The sequence below is a fragment of the Varanus komodoensis genome, unplaced genomic scaffold (genome assembly GCF_004798865.1).
Source record: "Varanus komodoensis strain SLA01 unplaced genomic scaffold, ASM479886v1 scaffold12, whole genome shotgun sequence".
Lineage (NCBI taxonomy): Eukaryota > Metazoa > Chordata > Lepidosauria > Squamata > Varanidae > Varanus > Varanus komodoensis.
The window spans coordinates 15,123,508-15,144,871 of record NW_025335349.1 but is presented as its reverse complement, the minus strand read 5'-3'; the positions used below and the strand labels follow the sequence as shown (position 1 = coordinate 15,144,871).

At 41.1% G+C, this 21,364-nt stretch overlaps 1 protein-coding gene and 1 long non-coding RNA gene across 2 annotated transcripts in view; one reads left to right on the top strand and one right to left on the bottom strand.

Moving 5' to 3' along the window:
- Positions 1-4,519, bottom strand: part of RIMS2 (regulating synaptic membrane exocytosis 2) — a 367,376-nt gene extending 362,857 nt beyond the window's left edge. The window contains exon 1 of the mRNA XM_044421755.1: positions 4,276-4,519. Coding sequence (XP_044277690.1) covers positions 4,276-4,442 — 167 coding nt within the window. The 5' untranslated portion in view covers positions 4,443-4,519. The remainder of the gene's footprint in view (positions 1-4,275) is intronic.
- Positions 4,520-6,133: 1,614 nt separating this feature from the next.
- On the top strand, positions 6,134-21,203 carry LOC123019147. Its single transcript, XR_006413865.1, has 2 exons — positions 6,134-6,205; positions 20,885-21,203. It is a non-coding gene; the product is annotated as an uncharacterized LOC123019147 (long non-coding RNA).
- Positions 21,204-21,364: the final 161 nt, after the last annotated feature.

Here is a 21,364-nt window from a genome sequence, read left to right as displayed (position 1 = left end):
AGCTAGTAAGAAATATGATAAAAACCTATTAATGTATTTAAGAAGGTCATATCATAGAATTAGATGATACAATTGCAATTAATTACAATTAATCATCAGCAATTTTAAAATCAAAATGCAAAGATGCACAAAATCCTCCATTAGCACTTGAAAATCAAAGGTCTAGATGATTTGAGATACACGGGCTGTCTAACTGTCAAGCAACCCCTGCCACCAGGGTTTGAATTACATGAGAAGTCGCAGAAAGTCAGGTGCGTGGGGATGCCATGCAAAACTGGTACCTACAGACATATAGCATAATGCAATAGGCCCTGTGTTATAAACTACGCCATACTGAGCAGTCTTGCTGTGAGGACCGGATAGTGTCTTTGTAACACTGATTCAGGATCATGGCTGGGAGATTTGCTTTGGTACAAGAAACTTTGGGCCCATGTATATTTTATATAATGGGGAAATGTGAGTGTTCATATTCTTCCACCAAACCCCTAACATGATGCATGATGCTGCTGAATGCACAAATAATTCATACAATCTTATCCTCCCATTTCTAGAGGGGAGAATGTACAAATCATCCATTACTTAATATTTAAATAATATTTAAAGAGAAACTGTTAATCCTACCAGGAGTTGCCTATCTTCCCAAAATTATAAATAATATAATGCATATGGTGACTACATGTTTAGGCAACTGAGTATTTGGGACAGTTTCCAATCCCCGAGGTCATATCCCTCATGTGGGAGTGACCAGTACAATGGGAAACTACTGCTTCCTGCAACAACTGCAATGAACTGAAATTGGCATTTCTGGAATAGAACAAGTAATCTGATTTCACAGAACAAATAGTTCAGGCTAGTTTCTGAGGTTGCTTTAGGAAGTGTTCCTCTTGCATTGCCAGTCATTCCAACCAACACAACCTAATGGGAGCAAGCTGGTTGCTAGTATTTCTGTCCTATCATAAGTAAATAAATTGTGTCATTTGAGAATAGATTGCCATGAGGAAAAATGTGGCATTCATTGATACAGACAGAATTATCACATAGGTGATAAATACTATAATCTCTCTTTTAGATCTGTAATTTCATCCACAGAACGAAAGTGTGGTAAGTGAGCTAAGTATCAACAATTAGTAAGAAGTACTGTAACTGCCACATAAGGTTTATAGAAATATTCCTTTTTCCAGCACTCATTATATAGGTTATCTTTAAAGTAAACAATCTCAACAGAATTATCTGGAATCACCACATACAAACCCATGGAAGTCCAATTCTTTCCACAGAAACACCTCATAGATTCACCCAGTGCCTCTACAATACACAACCTATCAATAATAGGTGACCCTGCAAAATGGCAATTTCAGATGTCATCAACTTCCAGCAAATCCCAGCAGGAGTGGATGCTGACCTTATCAGTATGAACTCCTGCTGATTCTAACTCTGCACCACTTCTCTTTGTTTCTTCAAAAGAAGCATAGCAAGAGAAGAAAGGACTGCAGTGGGTTTAGGGATATACACAAATACATATCTAAGCCTATGCATAATTTTGCCCTGGGAAGAGGAAGTAAAAAAAAATAATTGATGTGACAGATGCTAGTGACAATGCTGAATGCTCTTCTGGTAAGTACTCCAATATCATAGTGACAGACTCATTAGACAATCTGAACAAAGTAGAAATGGCACAGAGGAAAACAGCAGAGTTAAACATTCAGCTGGTTTCCATGCTTATATAAAACATTGTATAATTTCTCCCTTTCAACAACCAACATGAGTTTCATTCCACACACATCAGGTCCATTTCAAAATAAATAATCAAATGGAAAAAATACCTTAATTTTATGGGTTTTTCAAAAAAGGAGATCTCTTGGAAAATCAAACTGAAAAGTATACAAATGATTCTTGGAAGTTACTTCCTCTTTTTAAACACAAGTAACTTAAGAGACCAGGAAGTCCAAAACTATTATTACTTTTGTGAAGAAAAACCCAAATTGCATAAAATTACATGGTTTTTTCAGACATTTACATCCTCTAAAAATAAATTCAGCCACAGCAGAAAAAAGGAAAGAAGGGGGGAGGGGAGGAGAAACTAGTTGAAGAAAGATCTCTCTTTTATAAACTACCACAGCTAAGATTTGTATATTACAGGACCAGGAAGTAAGAGGTCAAAATTGCCAAAATTTTAACATGTGAATCAGGTTGTGATCTGTAGCATCACCTGAGCATCACAAGCATGCCCAGTATGTTGCAACTGCACAACATGTGCAAATACTGCCAGGAATTACAGAAGCCATATAGTGCTATCATGTAACACTGTTATCTTGCATTGAAACAGACAAAGACAGAGAGCTGCATACCAAGGGTAGGACTATGAACTACTCAAGAAATTCTTTAAGCCTCCTCCTCTCAATCTTATCCTCACAACAACAACCCTGTGAAGTAAGTTGGGCTGAGTCAGTGACCAGCCCAAAGTTACCCAGTTAACTCCATGGCTGTGTGGGGACTAGAATCCAGATCTCCTATACCCCAGGCCCACACTCTTGACCATGTAGCAACCAAATGGAACATGAAAGTCTGCTTGAGCAGTAAGTTACTTCAAATTATTAGTCACATTTGGAGTAGCAAAGATAGTTTGATATTTTGTTTTCCTTAATATAAGTGTGAGTGGCTTTCTTTGAAGTGCCAACATGTGTCAGTATTATTGCTAAGTGTAAGAATCATGTTATCCTTTTAAGCACTTGCTATCTTTATATGAAGATAAAAATTGCCTAAAAACAAGTATGTAATTGTCCACTACCATGTTCCTAGTGATACACTGATTCCAACATAAATCATCAACTAAACCAGAATCCAATCAAAAGCTCTCAGCTATAGGCTTTGAATCAGCAGTTCAACCAGACAATGGGTTAACATCACTATGATTGCCTAGTAATTTGGCTGGATATTTTTAGCTGTATTTAAACTCAGAAGCATCTCTTCCGACCCTATGGCAAATTGGGACTCAAAATTTAAAAAAAAAAAACAATGTAAATTACAGCAGGGATGTAATAACTTTTTCATGAAGCAATGAATAGTAATGTAGAAGTCAATATGCCCATTACATAAGAAACAGAGACATTTTCATCTTGATTACATGATGTCTGTGAAACATAGAACAGTCAAAAATGCAAAATCCATATTTCCAAGCAAATAATGATTCCCGGAAAGACCCACTCCACCAAAAAAGGCCCTTTAAACAGTCAAGAAAACAAAAGAAGTTTGCATTTCAGCCAGTCAGAGAATCTCATTATCCACAACATGTATGTAGAAGAAACAAACGTTCATCGAAAACATGGTTCCTCCTGCCGGCACTGATAAATGGAACACAAACGGAGGTGCTGGAGCCGAGGACGAAAGGCGTCTCATCAGGACCACAAACGGCTCTCTCGCCCTGCCTGGACAGCTCCCTGGTGCTGAAGTTGCCGAGCAGTTCCGCAGCTGACTTTATGGCGCAGCTGGCTGCTCGTGTCGCCGGCAAGGCCTGAGCCCCGCGCTGCCGCTAGCCAGCGACCAGAGAGACCCACAGGTGCAGGGAAGGGCCGCTTGCCAGACCGCTGCTTGAACAGCGAGGAGCAGGTGCAGAAGGGGTGGGAGGGCGACGCGTTGCTGGAGGAAGATGGCGGCTCTCGCAAACCCACCCCAAGTCGCCTGGGCCTCGGCGGCATAAACCTGCTCTGCCCGGAGCATGCGGGCGAAACCCACGCGCGGAGGGCAGCGCGGCTGGGGCGGCGGCGGCGGCACGAGGGCCTCCCTGCACCGGCGAGCCGGCCGGGCTCCGGCGAGACCCCACTGCCAGCCATGCCGCCGCCGCCGCCGCCGCCGCCGCCACAGCCCATCAGCTTTGCACACACCGGGCTACAACAGCACCTGTGCGGCCATATTGGGTGCCTGGCCCCAGTCCATGCCTGAGCGGCGAATAGGAGCCTGAAAAGCGAGGAGGGGAGGGAACTCGGCGCGCCTTCCTCCCCCAACCTCAGCACGAAGCACGGGCAAGAGGCAGCCAGCGAGCTGGAGCAAAACGCACCGGCGGGCGCCCTCCGTTGTGCCTCCCAAAAGGCTCCCGTCAGGCGCCCGCCGCCCGGCCCGACCCGACCCACCCCGCGCCGCGCCGCGCCGCGCCGCGCCACCGGCCAGCCCCGCACAGGCAGGCGATGCCCCGGAGGCGCGGAGCCGAGGGACGGCGCGCCCCGTCCTCTCCCGAGCGGCCGCGCCGCCAGCGGGCTGGGGAGGGAGAGCAGTGCTTACTTGAGTACGGACTGCTCCTTCTCTTCTTCCTTCTTCTGGCGGTCCATCACGGCCTGGATGATTTTCCTCTCCTCCTCCGTGAGGTGGCTGAGGTCGGGCATCTCGGACTGAGGTGGAGGAGGCTGAGGCGGAACAGGGCCGCCCCGGGGCCCAGCGGGAGCCGACATATTTGGTGGACGGAGCTTCAGCGACAACAATCTATATTGGGAAAACACTGGACTGATGCAGGCGGCGGCACAGGCAGCAGCAACAGCCGCCGCCACCGGCGCTGGGTGAAATACATACAAATCAATACTTTTTAATCAATCGGCAGCCTCATTAATGCCTCGCCGGGGACGGGGGACGGGGACGGCCGTCCGGGGAGGTTGGGTGAGGTGAGAGGGGAGTGACGATGAAGGATTCCTGCCCCCTCTCTCGTTCACACACACGCGCGCGCCTCTACCTGGTCAGTGGCGAGGAAGCGGAGCGGGGAGAGAAGAGGGCTGATAACGCGTGGGGGCTTCGTGGGGGGCGGGGGGCGAGAGTCCTGGAGAGGAGAATGAGCTTCCCTGGCAAAACTAAATGGGGAGCACGCACGCCGTGGGGGAACAAGTGGGGGGAGGGCCACATACGGAGCTCTTGGGGCGAGGGGCCGGGGTCGGTCGGGGGTACAGTGCCGGGTGGATTCTGGTCTGAGGTGAGAAAGGGGGGTCGGGGAGAGCAGGGGGTTCACACCAGCCGAAGGCGCCCCCTGCTTGTGGTGAGCACGGAGGTCGGCTGTCGCCAGGGTAAGGGATGCCCCCGTGAGGCGGACGGGCCGGGGGCTCGGGCAGCGAGCGGAGGGGGTGAAGCGTCGGGGTGGCTAGTGCTGTAGTAGTAATGGTGATGCTGATGGTGAGAGAGAAGCCCCGCTGGCACCCTGAAGCGCGGAGCGGGCGAAAACCCTTTGGGGCGAGGGCGAGTCCCGGGCGCCAGCAGCTCCAGCCGGCTCATAATTCCAACCCGCTGTCCATGGAGAGGACCGTGGGGCAAAGCAGCTCCCGCCGGCGGCTTCCTCGTCCACCTCCTCCTCCTACCCCGCCGCCGCCGCCGCCGCCAGCAGCAGCAGCAGCAGCAGCAGCCGCCGCCGCCGCTTCTACCACCCGCGCCTCAGCAAGGCCTCGCCGCCGCTCGTGGCCGCCTCGCTCGGCTGCTCTTCTCTCAGCTCCGCTGCTGGCTACGAGCCGCCTAACCCATCGCATCGCGGAATTAAGAGGAGGAGGAGGAGGAGGAGGAGGAGGAGGAGGAGGAAAAGGACGGGGGAGGGCAAATGCGGGAATCACGGGAAGGGACTCCTCATCTTCCTCCCAGTTGTCCTCCCCCTCTCCCAAACCAACAGCGACGTTGCTGCCTTGTCGCCCAAGAAAGAGAGAGAGAGAGAGCGCAAAAGGCGGAGGGGGAAAGAGAGGGGAGGGCGTTAAAGAGAAATGCCGCTTTCCACACACGGCCTCGCGGGAAAGCGCGCGACAGAGACGGTAGCGGGAGAACGGACGGGTGCAAGGAAAGAAGGGGCAGGAAGCGTTTGTTTGTTTGTTTGTTTGTCTGTCGGTTTATTTATTAATAAGTGCGCTGTCCGTGTGCGCGTGGGGGGAACGGCTGCGATAAAAATCACGCGAGGCCCGAGGAGGAGGAGCCGAGCAGCGGGCGGGCACGCGCTGAGCGGACTGAGCCCCGGAGCTGGGCGGGGCATCCCCGTGACAGACAGGCGGCGCACTCGCGGCCGTTATTTCTGTTGAGGGAGGGAGGAGAGCGTGGAATTGGCGGGCGGGGCGGAGCCGGAGCCGGAGCCGGAGCAGCAGCAGCAGCAGCAAGAGGGAAAAGGGCGAGAGGCCCGGAGGGAGGGCGAGGCCGAGGCACAAGTCTGGGCCAGGGGAAAGCTGAGGGAGGAAGAGGCACCATCCGAAGAGCTGAAGTAAGTTTCGCGACCGGAAAGGAGCGGGACGTTTATTCAAGAGCACCTGACGCGGACGAGTAGCTCCTCGATCATCTTAAACCGACCTGTCGTCTCACGTGTAGAAGGGATCCTGTTAGTGACTGGGGTTGGCCAAGACTCCAGCGGAATGCTAATAGGGAACAGACAGCAACATCTAATATGAGGATTGGGTACAGAATGGGTTAAGTAGGGGGCGCCAATCTTTGTTTGGGGGCACTGTATTAAGTACAGTATGGTTGCTCATTTGGAAACATTGATTTGACAAGATTGTTGTCCATAGTGTTTGACGCTGGAACAGTTGCAGCCTTTTCAGCAAGAATGCACACCCAAGTTTCTCAGAGCAAAATATGAAGTAGGAGTGCAATATATGGCTTCCCACCACCCACCCAGGTATAGTTTTCACTCACCCAGGTATGGTTTTGCCTCTCCTTCCTGAGCTAGGTGGTAGAAGCAATGCATTGAGTAAAATGCAAGAATGCAGGCTATCCTGTGCCACTTGTGACGAACCCATGGCATCGGCTGTCCACCTATGCACTAATGCACTGTATAAGAATATCAAACAAGCCTGGCAAGGTCAGACTGTGCTGTCCAGCACTCTGTTCACATAGTGGTGAACCAGTTGTTCATAGGATCCTTCAAGCAGGATGAGTACAAGAGTTGCGCGTGCCCAAGCTCCCCAGCAGCTGGTCTATGCAAGCATATACTTCCTCTGATAACAGGGTTAACACATGCTAACAAGTCTAGTAGCCATTGTTTGCCTTCTCCATGATCTTGTCCGATCCCATTTTAAAGCCATCCAAACTGGTGACCGGTGACAATTTCCTTTGGCGGTGAATTGGCGGTGGCAAAGCACTCCTTCCTTATATCTGACCTGAGTCTCCCACCAGTCAGCAATATAGGAAGACCCTGGGTTTCTCCAACCCCTTGATCATTTAGTAGAATCATGGACTATACCGCAAAACTAACAGATCAACAGCATGGAACAAGAATTCATTTTCATGGCCTTGCAGTTTGTACATAGAATTATCCCACATCCAGCACAAAATTCCTTTCATATCACTCTCCATGAACTGTAACAAAAAAAAAATCTGCTTCAGCTTATCATCACCCAAAATGGTATAGATCCTCTGTAACCTTATGTCTGCAGTTAAATCACAGTCCAAATCTACCTCCGCAAGATGTATTGTGAACAGTATTAATGTCATTTCTTTGACACTAAACCAGGATCAGAGGCATGGACCATTATGACTTTACATGGAATTGCTCCAAATTCTCTATTTTATTTATATCCATGTAAGTGTAAATCATAAAAAACATGAATTCCATCATCTATGGTGGTATGAAATCTTGAACTAGAGACATTATAGAGCATTTTTTGAAATTTTCAGAAATCCATGGTCTGTGTCTATTAACTGCAAAATTATCATAGAATAAATTCTGGCTTTGTGCTGGTGCCCTCATCCTTATTATCATAATACCTTACCACAGTACTTGATTGAATGCTTCTCCTGACTGCCCTCTACCCAGAGAGTGTCCTCAAGATCTGGGACCTACCTCATTTCGACACCTCCGAGAGAGTTGTTGGGAACAAGGAAAAGGACCTTCTCAGTGATGGCCCCCTCAGTTATGGAACAAGCTCTCCACTGAGGCTTGCCTAGTGCCAGTTCTAATAATTTTCTATACAACGTTAAGACTATCTTCTGTCCAGAGAACCATGTGGTTATTGTGACAGTCTATGTAAACATGAATGAATGAATAGGGCATTTAATTAGCTTTATTATCTTAAGGTGGTGCTTCTTGATCTGCACGAGTTTTGCATTCCAGGAGTATAATTATGTTTCCTATATTGTAAATTAAGTATATCAAGCACTCCTCAAATGCACTCATTATTTGGAAATGCAGTCATATAGTAAGATTCATAACGTATGAATCCTTCAATATGTTTCTGTCAAACAAACTAGTTATTTGGGGGCGGGGGTGACTATGTAACTATGATGTATGTGTTGTAGTCTACGGAAATGAATGCAACATCTAATTCAGCCGTGGACTGGGAATGGGGTCCTCCATTTAAATAACATAAGGATCCATTATTCAAATCCATGAGTTTACACTGCAGGAGCATCATGAAGTGTTCATTCCATTATTTTTACAAGTGCAATCTATAGACAAGGATATGAACTGCAATTTGATATAAGTTTTCTATAAGCTGTTTGCTTCTGTACTTGGAATAGGGAAGGGTAGCATCTTGTAAATTACCTCAAGCAGCACTGGTGTTGCTGGTGTGGAGTTGGTAGTTGTTGAACACTGTTATCTTCTCAGGCTTCCATCTTCCACAAGCTTTCTGATGAAAAATAGGAGGAAGTTTTGACCACTATCAGGGCCTTTTCATCTGTTTCCTTGAAACCAGGGTGGATAAACATCATCTTTTTTTAAATTGGATTTTAAAATTTAAATAGGATTTTTAATAAAATATTTTTGAGGAAAAATTATCTAAAGATAGTTTTCTTGGTTTTACAGTTCTCAAAACTCTGAATTTGTCTCTTACATGCTTCTTTACACAAAAAATGTTATAAAATAAACATACAGAGTTGAGGGAAAATACCTTAATCCCACTGTTCCTTTGTAAATATATGTACACATATTACCTCTTAAATGCTAAGTTTCAAAAAATTCAATGAATAGAAGGTTGTTGGGAATGGAATAGATCTGCACAAGAAGATAAGTGTGAGAAGGGAGGAAAGAACAGTAAAAATGAAAGTGAAATCTTTTGAACAGAATAATCCACAAGTCTTCGGATATTTTTATTTATAACCTAAGGTTTAGCATATTACTCTTTCCCTGGAGGAAAAAACCTATAAATAGCTGCAGGCCATGAAAGAGACCCAATTTGGGAATATTTTAATTCTACTACCTGTAAGGTAGACATATGTGCAAATTTATGTAGAAAACATGATTTAAATCTGGTCTTACTGACTAGTGATTTAAATTGTGATTTATATCAAATCTATCTTGTTTGAAACTGAGAGTTCATGGCAATGAGTCATTTCTCTAACTCCTGAGCTGTTGGCCCATGCCCAAGAAGAATAGATTCAAGACTGATACTTTTCCCAGTGAGCCATTTCTAGTGTGCAAATTAGCACTATCTTGTAAAAGAATTGACAAGCTGCTTCTTCAAGGGAAATAAAATGTTTACCTTATCTCAAGGAGCCATTAACAATGATCTAAATGAGTAGGGATGGCTTCTCAGTCACCATATGAGGATACTTATTTTTATGGGGAGGGGGGGACTTTATTCTCAAATTGAAAGGGTGTGGATTGAAATTAAAGCCAATCAACTGTTGCCAGTTGAAAAAGGATGCTTGGTTTCTTGGGCATATGTTCACTTTTTAATATGTTTAGATGGACAAGTTAAACTTTTGTTTAACTAAGGTATATCAAACAATAAAAGTTATCCAGTTATATGTTATTGCAGATGGTTTTCTCATTCTGGGCATCAATATTTTACACAGTCCTGAAAAATGAGAATGTCAGCTAGCATAGAGGCACTTCTATGAGCCTGGAGTTAGAAACTTGTGGTCAGTGTTAATTGGCACATGGTCTATCTGGATATCTATGAACTAGTGGACAACAATTTTCTGTTGTGTGGGATCTTTTTAAATTGGTTAGGAAAAACCATTCACATATGGAGTGCACAGTGTTGAACTGCCATCCTGAGAAAAAAAAATCAGCCCTTCTTTTTCCCCATAAAATGATGGCTTAGTGGGGGCAGGGGTTAGGATCTCAGTCATAGCCACAGGACGGCAAAAGGGATGCTTCTTGCCATCTTCAGCACAAGAATCTAGAGTACTGCACTGGTATTTGGATGAGTAGTATACTGGAAGCAGGTTGGCACATCAGGTTGCTGTTTACAGAGAGCAATTGATCATTTGAAATTTCACACCTTCTTTGCCCTCTGTGACTTTGCCCTCTGTGGAAATTGATTTGGAGAGGTCTACGTGGAAAACTAATTTTGTAGAAAATAAGGGTTCAGAATCGAGTACTGAGGTGTACATTAATCGAGGAAATGATTTTGAACATTTGGGTCTCAGGCCTAACCTTTGCCTTGTAGTATATTTCTTACTTTTATTGGTTTCCTTCTATAAAATGAATGTTTCAGGAGCAAATGTGGGGTCAAAGGGGTGAAGAAATCACTGAAGGTCGATGTTTCATGTGTACAGTTTTTGGTGACAACTTGAATTCTTAGTTGATACAAAAAGTTAAAGGGCAGTACAGAGGTATACTAGAGTGCTTGAAGAAAATGAATTACTTCTGGCAGAGAACAGAATGGGGTGATGCAACTGATGAATGCAACTGTTTCAGATGCTGTCAGTGTGCTTTCTCTGGGCTTGTGTCCAGTGCAACACCTCTCAAAGATAGAATAGGATCTTTCTTTTGAAGATGGGCAGTTCTGGACCATTCTTTTAGCTTCAACCTGTGTGGCTAATTGTTGCCTCAGACAGTAATTGGTATGTTTATAAACTCTAGGTTCTCCATCCTGAGCTATTTATTTTAAAATGGCAAGAATGCTGTAAGCATCTCATCTGGATGAAAATTAGCCTTTTTCAATCCCTTTACATGTTCCTTCAGATGATCTGACTTAGGAGTGAATGATTTGAATGACCAAAGGAGCTTTGGAACTGCCAGTCTTCAAGTTGAGACATGCAGCTCCATCTTTGGGAGGAGCTGTTCCAGGCACAAGTTTTAGAAAACTGAACAGGCCAGTATCTACAGTGAACACAAAAACATAAGACATGCTGGATCAGACCAATGGCCCATCTAGTCATTCTGTTCACACAGTGCCAACCAACTGCCCACAGAATTCTACAAGCAACGGGTGCAACAGTTGTTTAGACATAACAGTCCTTTATATGTTTACACAGAAATGAGTGAGTCTAGGAGGCTTTATTGCTAAGTAAATTACCACTTTACAAGCATTTTTAGTCCAGTTCTTAGCACAAATATGTTTGTTCAGGGAAATCTGTCCATACCCATGTATTTCAGCCAATCAAGTCAATGGACAGAGACATCAGGAACAGCAACCTGTTCAGAAAACCTAAGGATTCTCAGTCCCCTCCCAGAAGTAACCTACAAGTCTTTGTTATTCCAGTGTAACATGCACTCTTGCAGTCTCTGCTATATTTTACATTCTTGGATAGATGTTGCTTTTCCTTTTAGCATACATGGAGTAGTGGGAGTGCAGGGAAGCAACTTACATTTTAAATTTAAATGTAGGTTTCTTCCTGTTATAAATAAAAAAACTTAACAAGGAAAGGGGGAACACCCAAAACCCATATCATGCTAATACCTTTAAACTGGGCCAACTCAGAAATGACAAAAGCAGTAATAATAGCTTAAGAGACAAGGCATCTAACAAGACTGGAAGAACAGAAAAGTCTTAACCTGACACCAAAAAGATAGCAAAGTAGATGCCAGGTATAGTTGCTGGCCTAGCATATTACAGCTGCCCCCTTTCCATTACAATGTTCTTTCAGGAGTGGTTGATGGAATTAAAAAGAAGACAGCAGGGAAGTTGTGCATCATCCTTTTCCTGCCTCTTTATCTGCATCTTTCCTTCTTATCCTCTGCTGTAGATCATGCCCCTCCAGAGGGCACTTTACAAGGTAGAAGAGGCAGAAAGGCTTTTTGTCTGTAGTTTAACAGTTGTATTAGGGTACCTTTTGCTAGCTGTTTGCCCTGCAATTTAAAGGAATCCCAGGGAGAAATACTGCTCCATCATGTGAAGGAGCAAAAGCTCGATCAATTCTTTTTGCATATTATTGGGGAAATGTCTTAAGGTATCCTTTGAATTAACTTTGTTTTCTACAAATCAAATTCATAGTGGCACTCTTATTTAATTTTCAGTTGGATTTAATTAAATATCTTACTGGTCTTATGCCAAGATAATAGCACACACTAGCAGCAATAACAGTAATCTTACAGGTACACTATTTATTGTGAAGCCAGACTATGGCATTTTCTTTGCTTAAACTTACTGCTAACGCATGTGGAGTGAGGATCATGTTTTAAAATAACAAAAATTGTGCTGTGGATCACTATCCACAATAATTTACTGTGGCAATGCAGTTTACTAACAGCTGCCCTTAAAGATTATTCTAAGAATAGAGATGCTGCAGAACATGCCAACATGTTTTCTGAAGGAAACACACCTCTTGCTGTTCTGTGGTCTTCAACATGTGTTTTTCACATAAAATCTTGAAATCTACATAGCTAGCTCTTTTCTCTGTTTGGATTTTGACATTGTCTTCACATACACCAATTAAAAATTCAGAAGCAGATAAAGAGGCATCATCATGACATATTACTGTATTGTGGTGCAGAATTCCTTCAAGGATGGTGTTTAATGAATAGTTTGCATGCTTATTTTGCTCCATTGTCTTGAGTATCCCTGGTGGATCAGGCACAAATTCAAATGTATACTAAACCATCTCATTACATTTTGGAAAGACCAGGTTTGTGTGTAATTCTGTGAGGTAAATTCTAAAGCTTTCCAAAAGCACCACTGCATAACCGTCTGCTACAAGGGGAGCAGGTTTTGACAGGCTAGAAATGCAAACATAATCCTACTGCAGTCATATATTTGAAAGATCTAAGCATACTCAGTGTGTAATGGATATTCAGTGATGCCTTAAATTTCACCTAGCAATCAATTAGCAGCAACTCAGTTAGTAGAGGTTTGTGGTTACCATCTTTACACTAGGTAGTTGTATCTTATCATAATCAAGACCTGTGCATAGATTTTATAGTTTCCTGTAAAAAGCTATTGATAATCACAAGTTTTCAGAACTGATAACAGAAATACATCTTCAAATGCAGGATAAAATCGATCATGGTGTCTCATTATTTTAGAACAGGGATTCATCATCACATGGAAACCTTCATGTTGTGTCCTACAAGACAAATAGCAACCTTAGAGGGAAGCAATTCCAGCTAGGAAAATGGCATCAGAGAAAAGGTTTAACTTTCTTCCCCACTGCCATGGTTCCAGTCAAATGGTACTCTTAGAAAGGCTATGATCAGTTCTGTCAGAACTGGCAATAAGATAAACAGTGTCAGCAAAGTAATTGTAAGAAAGGACTCTCAGAAATAGACATTTTCTCTTGTTTTTCAAAGAAACTATTTTAAAATTCCAAATTATGTGCAACTTCATCCCAGTGCTGGTATGGCTACTCTTTAGTAAAGAAGCAAACTGCAGAGCAAAAATATGCAGTAATTTATTAAAGAATTCATGTTTTGACTTTATATTTATCACTTCCAGAAGTTGGTTTTTTCACAATAACTGCCAGCTTTTTATAAGTCTTTTCTTTCAACAGATACAGCCATCATTATTGCAATTTTCATCTGTTCTCATCCATATTAATTTTTATATACTTTTTATCCATGCTGTTATTAGTATCAAAGTTACCTGGCTGAATTAAAGTTGAAAATGTGGCTTAAGGGAACACCACTCTATACAAATCAGTGACTGCAGTAACTACAAGCTAATTAAAAATTAAGAGATTAACAAACTTTGAACTTTTTTAATAATTCCACATTTCTCTTGTAATAGAGTATTTGCAAACAACAGCTACTATCCAATGTTAGTCCTACAAAGCATAGATCCATTGAAATAAATGAGACTTTAATATGTAGAGTTAACATTGGGTTGTACCCTACCCATTGGTTACTTTATAACCCAGTCAGAAGGGTTATAAGCTTGAAGGCATATCCACATGTTTAGTTTTTGGATATTTATTAACATTCTCATTATTTACTTTCAATACTTCCATTAACCATGCTATACTTTTTTACTAGTACATGAAAATACCTTTTAGAGAAACACCTTTATCAAGGTAAATTAATACACAACAGTGGTCTGAATGGGAATTTCTTCTGATCCCATTTTTATCATTTATTTTCAATATTTATATACCATTTGTCATCCTACTGTTTCCAGGTGTTGTAAAAAAATAGAATATATACATTCCAAATATACCAATATATTGTATACTTAATGGATCATTTGAAAGAGTAATCTGCATAACTTGTTGCAATAGTACAGTAAGCATGGAGAGAATTGGGTGGTGGCTGGATAGATTGTCAGGGTACCCAAGCAGGGTCAGTCAAAGAGTTGGGGCTGCATGTGTCAACTGTGCTACAGATTGTGCACCCCTAATCTACCTGAAACCATCAGAAAAGATTGTGAGGAATTTGAGTAAAATATCAGTATGTTGATAGCACCCAGTTGTATTTTTTCATTCAATCCACATGTGTGGCTAATGTTCTAAAGAATTTAAGTTCCATAATGGCCTGGGAGCAGAATAGCTGAAGGGCTGCCTTCTTCCATGTGTACTTGCCCTTGTATCAAGATCTTCATCAGAAGCCCTGCTCCAAGTGACCCTGCTATTTGAACTAAGGTGAGTGCCAATTACAGCTGGATTTTTCTGCTATGGCCCTGAACTCTGGTGTCACTTCCCTAAAGGATTTGTTTCTCTAGGGATTCCACCCCCCCCCCCACCCTTTCTCTCTCTCTCGTGGCAGGAGAAAATCATTTTATTTGGTCAAGGTTTTAGAAAAGGAGAAAATATCTTTTATCTTCTTCTATATTACCTGTAAGATTTTGTCTTAATGCTTGTGTGCTTATATTTTTTTTATTTTTTTAAAACAGTAAGCCATCTTGCATACATTTGGAAGAAATGTGGACTGAAAATATTTTATAGAATGAAAAGCTTTTGTGAGCCCATTCTTCATTTAGTTTTTAAATGTTCTTACAAGTTCAAGATACCTGGCAACCTCGGGTCTGCATCACAATACTAATTTTTATTCATTATCCTGTAGAAATTATACTTTCAAAAACATTGTTTTAAGTTCAGACACTGGAACCAGTATAATTACAAACTTTATTAAAGTGGACTACATATTTCCTCCCCTCCCACAACAAATGAAGTATGCAGTTATATGCATACCTACCTGGCAGTAAGCCCCACTGAAATATATTTTAGGAGTTGTCTTTTGCCCTGCCAAGAAAAAAAAAATACTCAAAACTTGAAATAATACTAAAACATTAAGTTTAAAAAAACCCTTTAATTTTTTAAAGTTCATTTCATGCATAGGATCAGGCTGCAAAGTTGTTAATGTTCCTGAAGGTGTTAATGTTCCTGAAGGTGGTGCTTAGTACCCTATCCTGGAAAAAGCTTCCTCTGCTAAATTACTATAAGCTTTGAATCCTCAAAGAATGCAAGCATGCCATAAAAGTTTATAAACACCAACATTTGTCAGTTTTGGCAATTTACTGTGCTTGGGGCAGAACTGCATTAGAGCAAATTGAAGTCAGCAAATACAACACTGTTTATTCTTCAAAACAGTAAGTCTGTGGAAAGCCTCTGTGAACAAAAAGAATCAGAGTAAGAATTCCCCTATTCTAACATATTTAACTGTGTTTTTAATTGCAGATTTCTAATGAGTAATTGGCAAGATGGCCACACTGTTAGCCAGCAGTCTCATTTGCAAACTAAACGGGAAGGGAGAAAGCAGGATCTATCTAAAGAGACCCTTAAATTAGTGGAAAGCAACTACATGTCATGCTTTAGAGTTGTCCCGGGAAGAATTAACAGACCAATTTGCAATGGTCACACAGAAGTTTGATATGTTCTCTAGTTAAGACTCAAGTATTATAGCCAGGCTGGAAGCAAACTGGCAAAGGACCAGAAATCCAATCTCATCCAAGTACACATGCCACAAATTTACTCTCAAAGGGACAACAGCTTATTGAGAAATCCATAACTGCTTTATTGAGCAAATGTCAGACATATTTTAAAACTGTCTAGCAGGCAAAACAGCTGGCAAATCTTTTCACATAATAGTACATTTGGGTCCAGAGGACTGTTCTGGCATCAACATGTAGTCTCTTTGGGCAGCTGTTAGCGTCCCAGGTGATGATGCTTGCCCTTAAACCAACACTCCAGATGAGGGATCTGAGAGTGCTGCCATCTTTATTATCCAGGATGCCCCAGAGTGACGCTACATCAAAGGCAATGTTGAAAATTAAGTTGGTAATGTTGAAAATTAAGTGCTGCTGCTACTGCATTTTGTTGCTGCTGCTACCAAGTAACCCATAGCACTAGAAAGCTCACTGACATGGAAATAGCCTACCAGAGGGTGTTTTGTTAAGGACGCCTATATATGTGCAGATGGTCCTGCAATGTAATTTACCAGATCTCTCACCATCCTGAACAGTTCTACTGGTAACACTTGGCAGACACAAATGCGGAAATGAACTGAAGGTCCTTCCCGGCTTAATGGCTGTGTGGGTAAATGCAGTTCCAGAAATATTCTGGTAACAGCTTATAAATTAATAGTGATTCAACAAATGCAATTCAAATTTCATCAGCACCTGTGTTCCATCAGCATTAGAATTCCAGATGACAATATTTGAAAATGAAATCTGTTGGCCCCCCTCACCCCAGCTATTTTATATTGACTGATGGAAAAACATAGCACAGTGAACCCCCCCCCCCCCCCGGCCATTCACTCCAGTGAACACCTATGGCAACATTTCACTGGAATTTGCCATTGTATAATATCAGCTTATATATATTCACAGCCCAATCTGATACATGAACACTCAAAGGTAAATTGCACTGAATTCAATAGAGTTCATTCCTATATAAGTCAGTAAAGGATTGCAGCCTCATCTTTGTTGCTGTTCTAACTCCCCATTTCCATCCTAATCACAACACTAGCATAAATGGTCCAGGAAGCCTTTTTTCCCCACTGCTCAAGAGAGGTTGTAAAGTCATGAATTTCCAAAAAGCAGCAATAATTTTTTTAAGTGTTTCATTTGGCACTTTCTAATGATTAAAGTAGAATTGCATTAAAAGACCAATCCTGCCTAATCATAGATATGATTCATTCCATTAAAATTTTCTGAGGTTTGGCACTTTGAAGAACACCACTTTAGTCATATTACTGTAAGCTGCTAATTTTATTGAAGGGAGTTTACTCTGATTTAATTATTTCTACCATCAGAAATGACATGCAGCTCAAACCAAAATGTCTATTCTAGATTACATGTTGTTCTTCAGAAACCAGATTGCTAGAGAAATGATAACCATTTGATAAGATTTAATATTAAAATTGTTAATTGTATTTCAGTAAACAGAAATACCTGTGATTGCACCACTATACCTGATAGATTCACATATGTGGTTATATTCAGGTTCTTCCTAACCTATGGAAGTGATATACACAATGCAGCAGTGGGGGAAGCACACATTTTACATACATATATCATTTAAGATTGTGAAAGTGGCTTAAATCCATGAGCTCTTGACTGATGAACCACATTGCTCAAATGAATAGACTATGCTAGTGAATTAAGAAAACATTCCCAAAAATGTATGAAATGGCCCTTGGAATTCTAGCTGACAGTCATAACGGTGACAATATTCAGTCCTCTCCCAAACCTTTCCTAGATTTAACACCTTTCTTAGATTTATATAAAGATCCTTCAATAACAGAAATTAAGAGAGCTATAAAGCTGGATATTTGATTATTATATTTTACCTCCACGTAAGAAAAAGAAAAGAAAGATGTGTGGTATGTGCTGTCAGGTCATCTCTGACTTATGGCAACACTATGAATTAAAACCCTCTAAAATGTGCTGTCCATGACAGCTTTGTCCAGCTCTTCCAAGTTTAAGGCTATGGCTTCCTTTATGGATTCAGTCCACCCCATATATGCCCTTCCGCCCCTTGAGATCAGCAACGGATGCCCATCTCCGGGGACCCTCTGTAAATGATATTAGGAGGGCGAGTACCCAGAGGAGAGCTTTCTCTGTGGTGGTGCCCCATCTATGGAATGCGCTCCCTAGAGAGGTCCGCCTGGCGCCGTCATTATTTGTTTTTCGGCGCCAGGCTAAGACCTTTTTATTTAAAACTTATTTTAATTGCTTAATTATTGAATTAATTAGGATTTTAAAATTAGCCAAGAATGCACCGGGGGTTTTAAAATGTTTTTTTTCTTTTAAATTGTTATATTACTATTATTTATGTATGTATTTATGTATTCTTTGTAAGCCACCCCAAGGCTTTGTTGCGATGGGGGCAGCATAGAAATGTTTTAAATAAATAAATAAATAAATTTGGTTTTCCCTCTCATCTTCTGCCTTCAACTTTCTCTAACATGGCTGTCTTCTCCAGTGAGTCTGGCCTTCTCATTATGTGTCTAAAGTATGACAGACTCAGTTTTGACATTGATGTGATCTAAGACCCACTTGTTTGTCTTTCTGTCAGTGGACCATTGTTTTGTTTTCCGTATTTGTTGACATATTTTTGTTAGGATTAGGATGTATTCATTGTCTGCTGCTTGGAGTAATTGATATCCTGTCTACTCCAGGTGCTTCATTCCTTGCAGATACATTCAGAGCAGCTTTTACTTGGCTTTCCAATATTGGACGCTCTTCAACAGATTCGTTCATCTCTTCTGTATAGTTCTTCTGTATATTCTTTCCGGTGTCTCTTTATTTTCTCCTGGTTAGATAGTATGTTCCCTTGCTTGTCTTTAGCATTCCTAATCTAGGTTTGAATTTACCTTTGATTTCTTATATCTTCTGGAAGATTTCTCTTGCTTTTATTCTTTTGTTACTCTCTTCTGTTTCTTTGCACTTATCATTGTAATAGTTCTTTTTGTTTCTCCATGAAAGGAACATAACCACTTTATATAATAACTAAATCCGTCTTACTGTATCCAAGATTGGACAATTCTGTCTAATAGGCAGACCAAACACCAAGAATGTAAATGGCCACCAGATAGTTACTTGCTAACGGTTTGTGTTGCCCCTAGATCTAGATATGGCACAAACCAGTATAAACCTTAGCAATATCTGTCATGCATAATAGTTTAATTCTTTGCTGTTTTTATATTGCTATTATTTTACACTGTTCTTCTAATTTTAGTGTTTGTATTATATGTTTTAATATATTGTACACAGCCCTGTAAGTAAATACATCAATAAATGTAGAATTACATGAACTATATTTGCTGGTATCTGTAATACATACTCAGTTCTGGGTGGAAGGAGAATGAATATATCAATCCTCCCTCTGCAAATAGTGGCAGGGATTGGTAAATGAGTCTGTATTAACTACTTAATGAAATAGAGTATGTGCTCATTGCATTTGCAGAAAACATAAAACTGGGAGTAAATGAAAACATTAACAAATGAGCATTGAATATGTTGATTAACACAAGATCCCTCATCTAAAAAGTATAATTCAATATTAATTCCAAATGCAAAAATCTACAAAGGAAACTTGGCATACCCATTTTTTAAAAAGTATTAAAGCTCCCTCTATACAAGATTGCAGGAAAACTAACTAAAATGTTGTAATGGGTAGTGTGTGTGCATGCACATAAGTATACAACTCAAAATCCTTTGAATTTACTATCATTTGTGTAATGATTTGTTAAGTTATCCCAGGCTAAATCAAGAAATAGTATATATATTCAGGCCTATATTTAATATACACCTCAATAATTAGAAATAAAACATATAACTGTAGCTTTGAATTACCTACATTCTTTCCCAACAATTGCATTCTATTTATCCTATATTTTAACATAATTCTTTTGATCCAGTTTTTTGCTTTATGCTTCTTTAATCTTTTTTTAGTCAGGATATTTTATGCTGGTATTTTTAGAACTTTACAAACAATCACATTGGAAAAGTTTTATTTTTATTTTTTTATTTTTTTCCAGTTGCAAATACTGAATGCAGCTGCAAATATTGTGTATGGATTTGTTTGCCAGGGTTACAGTTTTGCCTTAACTGATTCAAAAGAACAGACTCTATTCCTGAAATAGCTGATCTATAAATATATCTTTACTTACCCAGCTGTACAAATTAAATGTTTCTCCTTCAATCTCAAAAGAAAGATTACTCACTTTTTTGGGAAAATGTGGTTCATCTTGTCTTGGGTGCTTACGCCATGTGAAATCATTTCCTGTTACCAGTATTTGAAGCTGTAAGAGGAATTTGCTGATGTGCTTCTTCCTTTCCCCATCTGTGATGTGACATTTTCATATGGTTTCCATCCCTTCCTTTTCCAAGTCCTTTGTTCCAATAGATAACTTTCCTGTTGACCTCCTACTTATAGGCTGTCCTCTGAAATACTAGTGCTCAGGACCATCTTAATACTGTTCCTGTCAGTTAAAATGTTGCAGACCCAGAAACAGATCATTAACCCAAACCCACAATTAGATGTTGTGCTAATGAAGAAGCTGATAATAGCTCAGTATAACTTGGCACAAGGAATAAGTAGCAGCCAATATAACTGAAGTAGGCAGTATACACAATAAGAAATTCAACAGTCATCTGCAATTGATAAGAAGAAACTATGCACATATTTCATTCCCTGTGCCTGATATATACATATACACATATGAAGGGAAGTGCTAATAAATATATGGTCAGTTTAATCTCATTTAGTGCCAATAATAATATTCCAGGTTTTGGAGGGCACGTGGGAAAGCCATTTTCAATGGATGTGGGTCTATTTTCTCTTCAATGTTGCCACCAATGGCTATTATTCGTCTTATTTCTCAAAACTGTTTTCTTGACAGGCAGAGACACAGTGAGCAAGTAGGAATCAGCATCTACTGCTCCTTCTCCCCACCATCTTTACCTGGGCCAAAGCAAGAGGCAATTGAACAGACTGCAGTAGTGAAGAGCAGAATCATGTCCAGGAGACTCTTGTCAGTGGACCAACCATGCCTGCCCTTAATAACAGCTCTGTATGCCAACACACCCACCAGAAGTTTAAAGTGTTTGCTTTATGAACTCTGAGAAATTATAGAAGTCTTGGAAGCTGCCTTATACCATGCCAGATCATTTGTACTTGCTCTGCTGTCACTTCAGCTAATTACAACAGGGTTAACTTTACATTAGACTGAGAAAGATTTGTTTCAATTTTGTTCCAGATAGGCTAGTTTTGCATATTGTAGGAAATGCTTGAGTCTGAAATACTTACTTCTAAATCCTATTTAGGAACTAAATAGTCAGGAACTACAGTCAGGGGTCTAAATATGGAAGGATCCACCAAA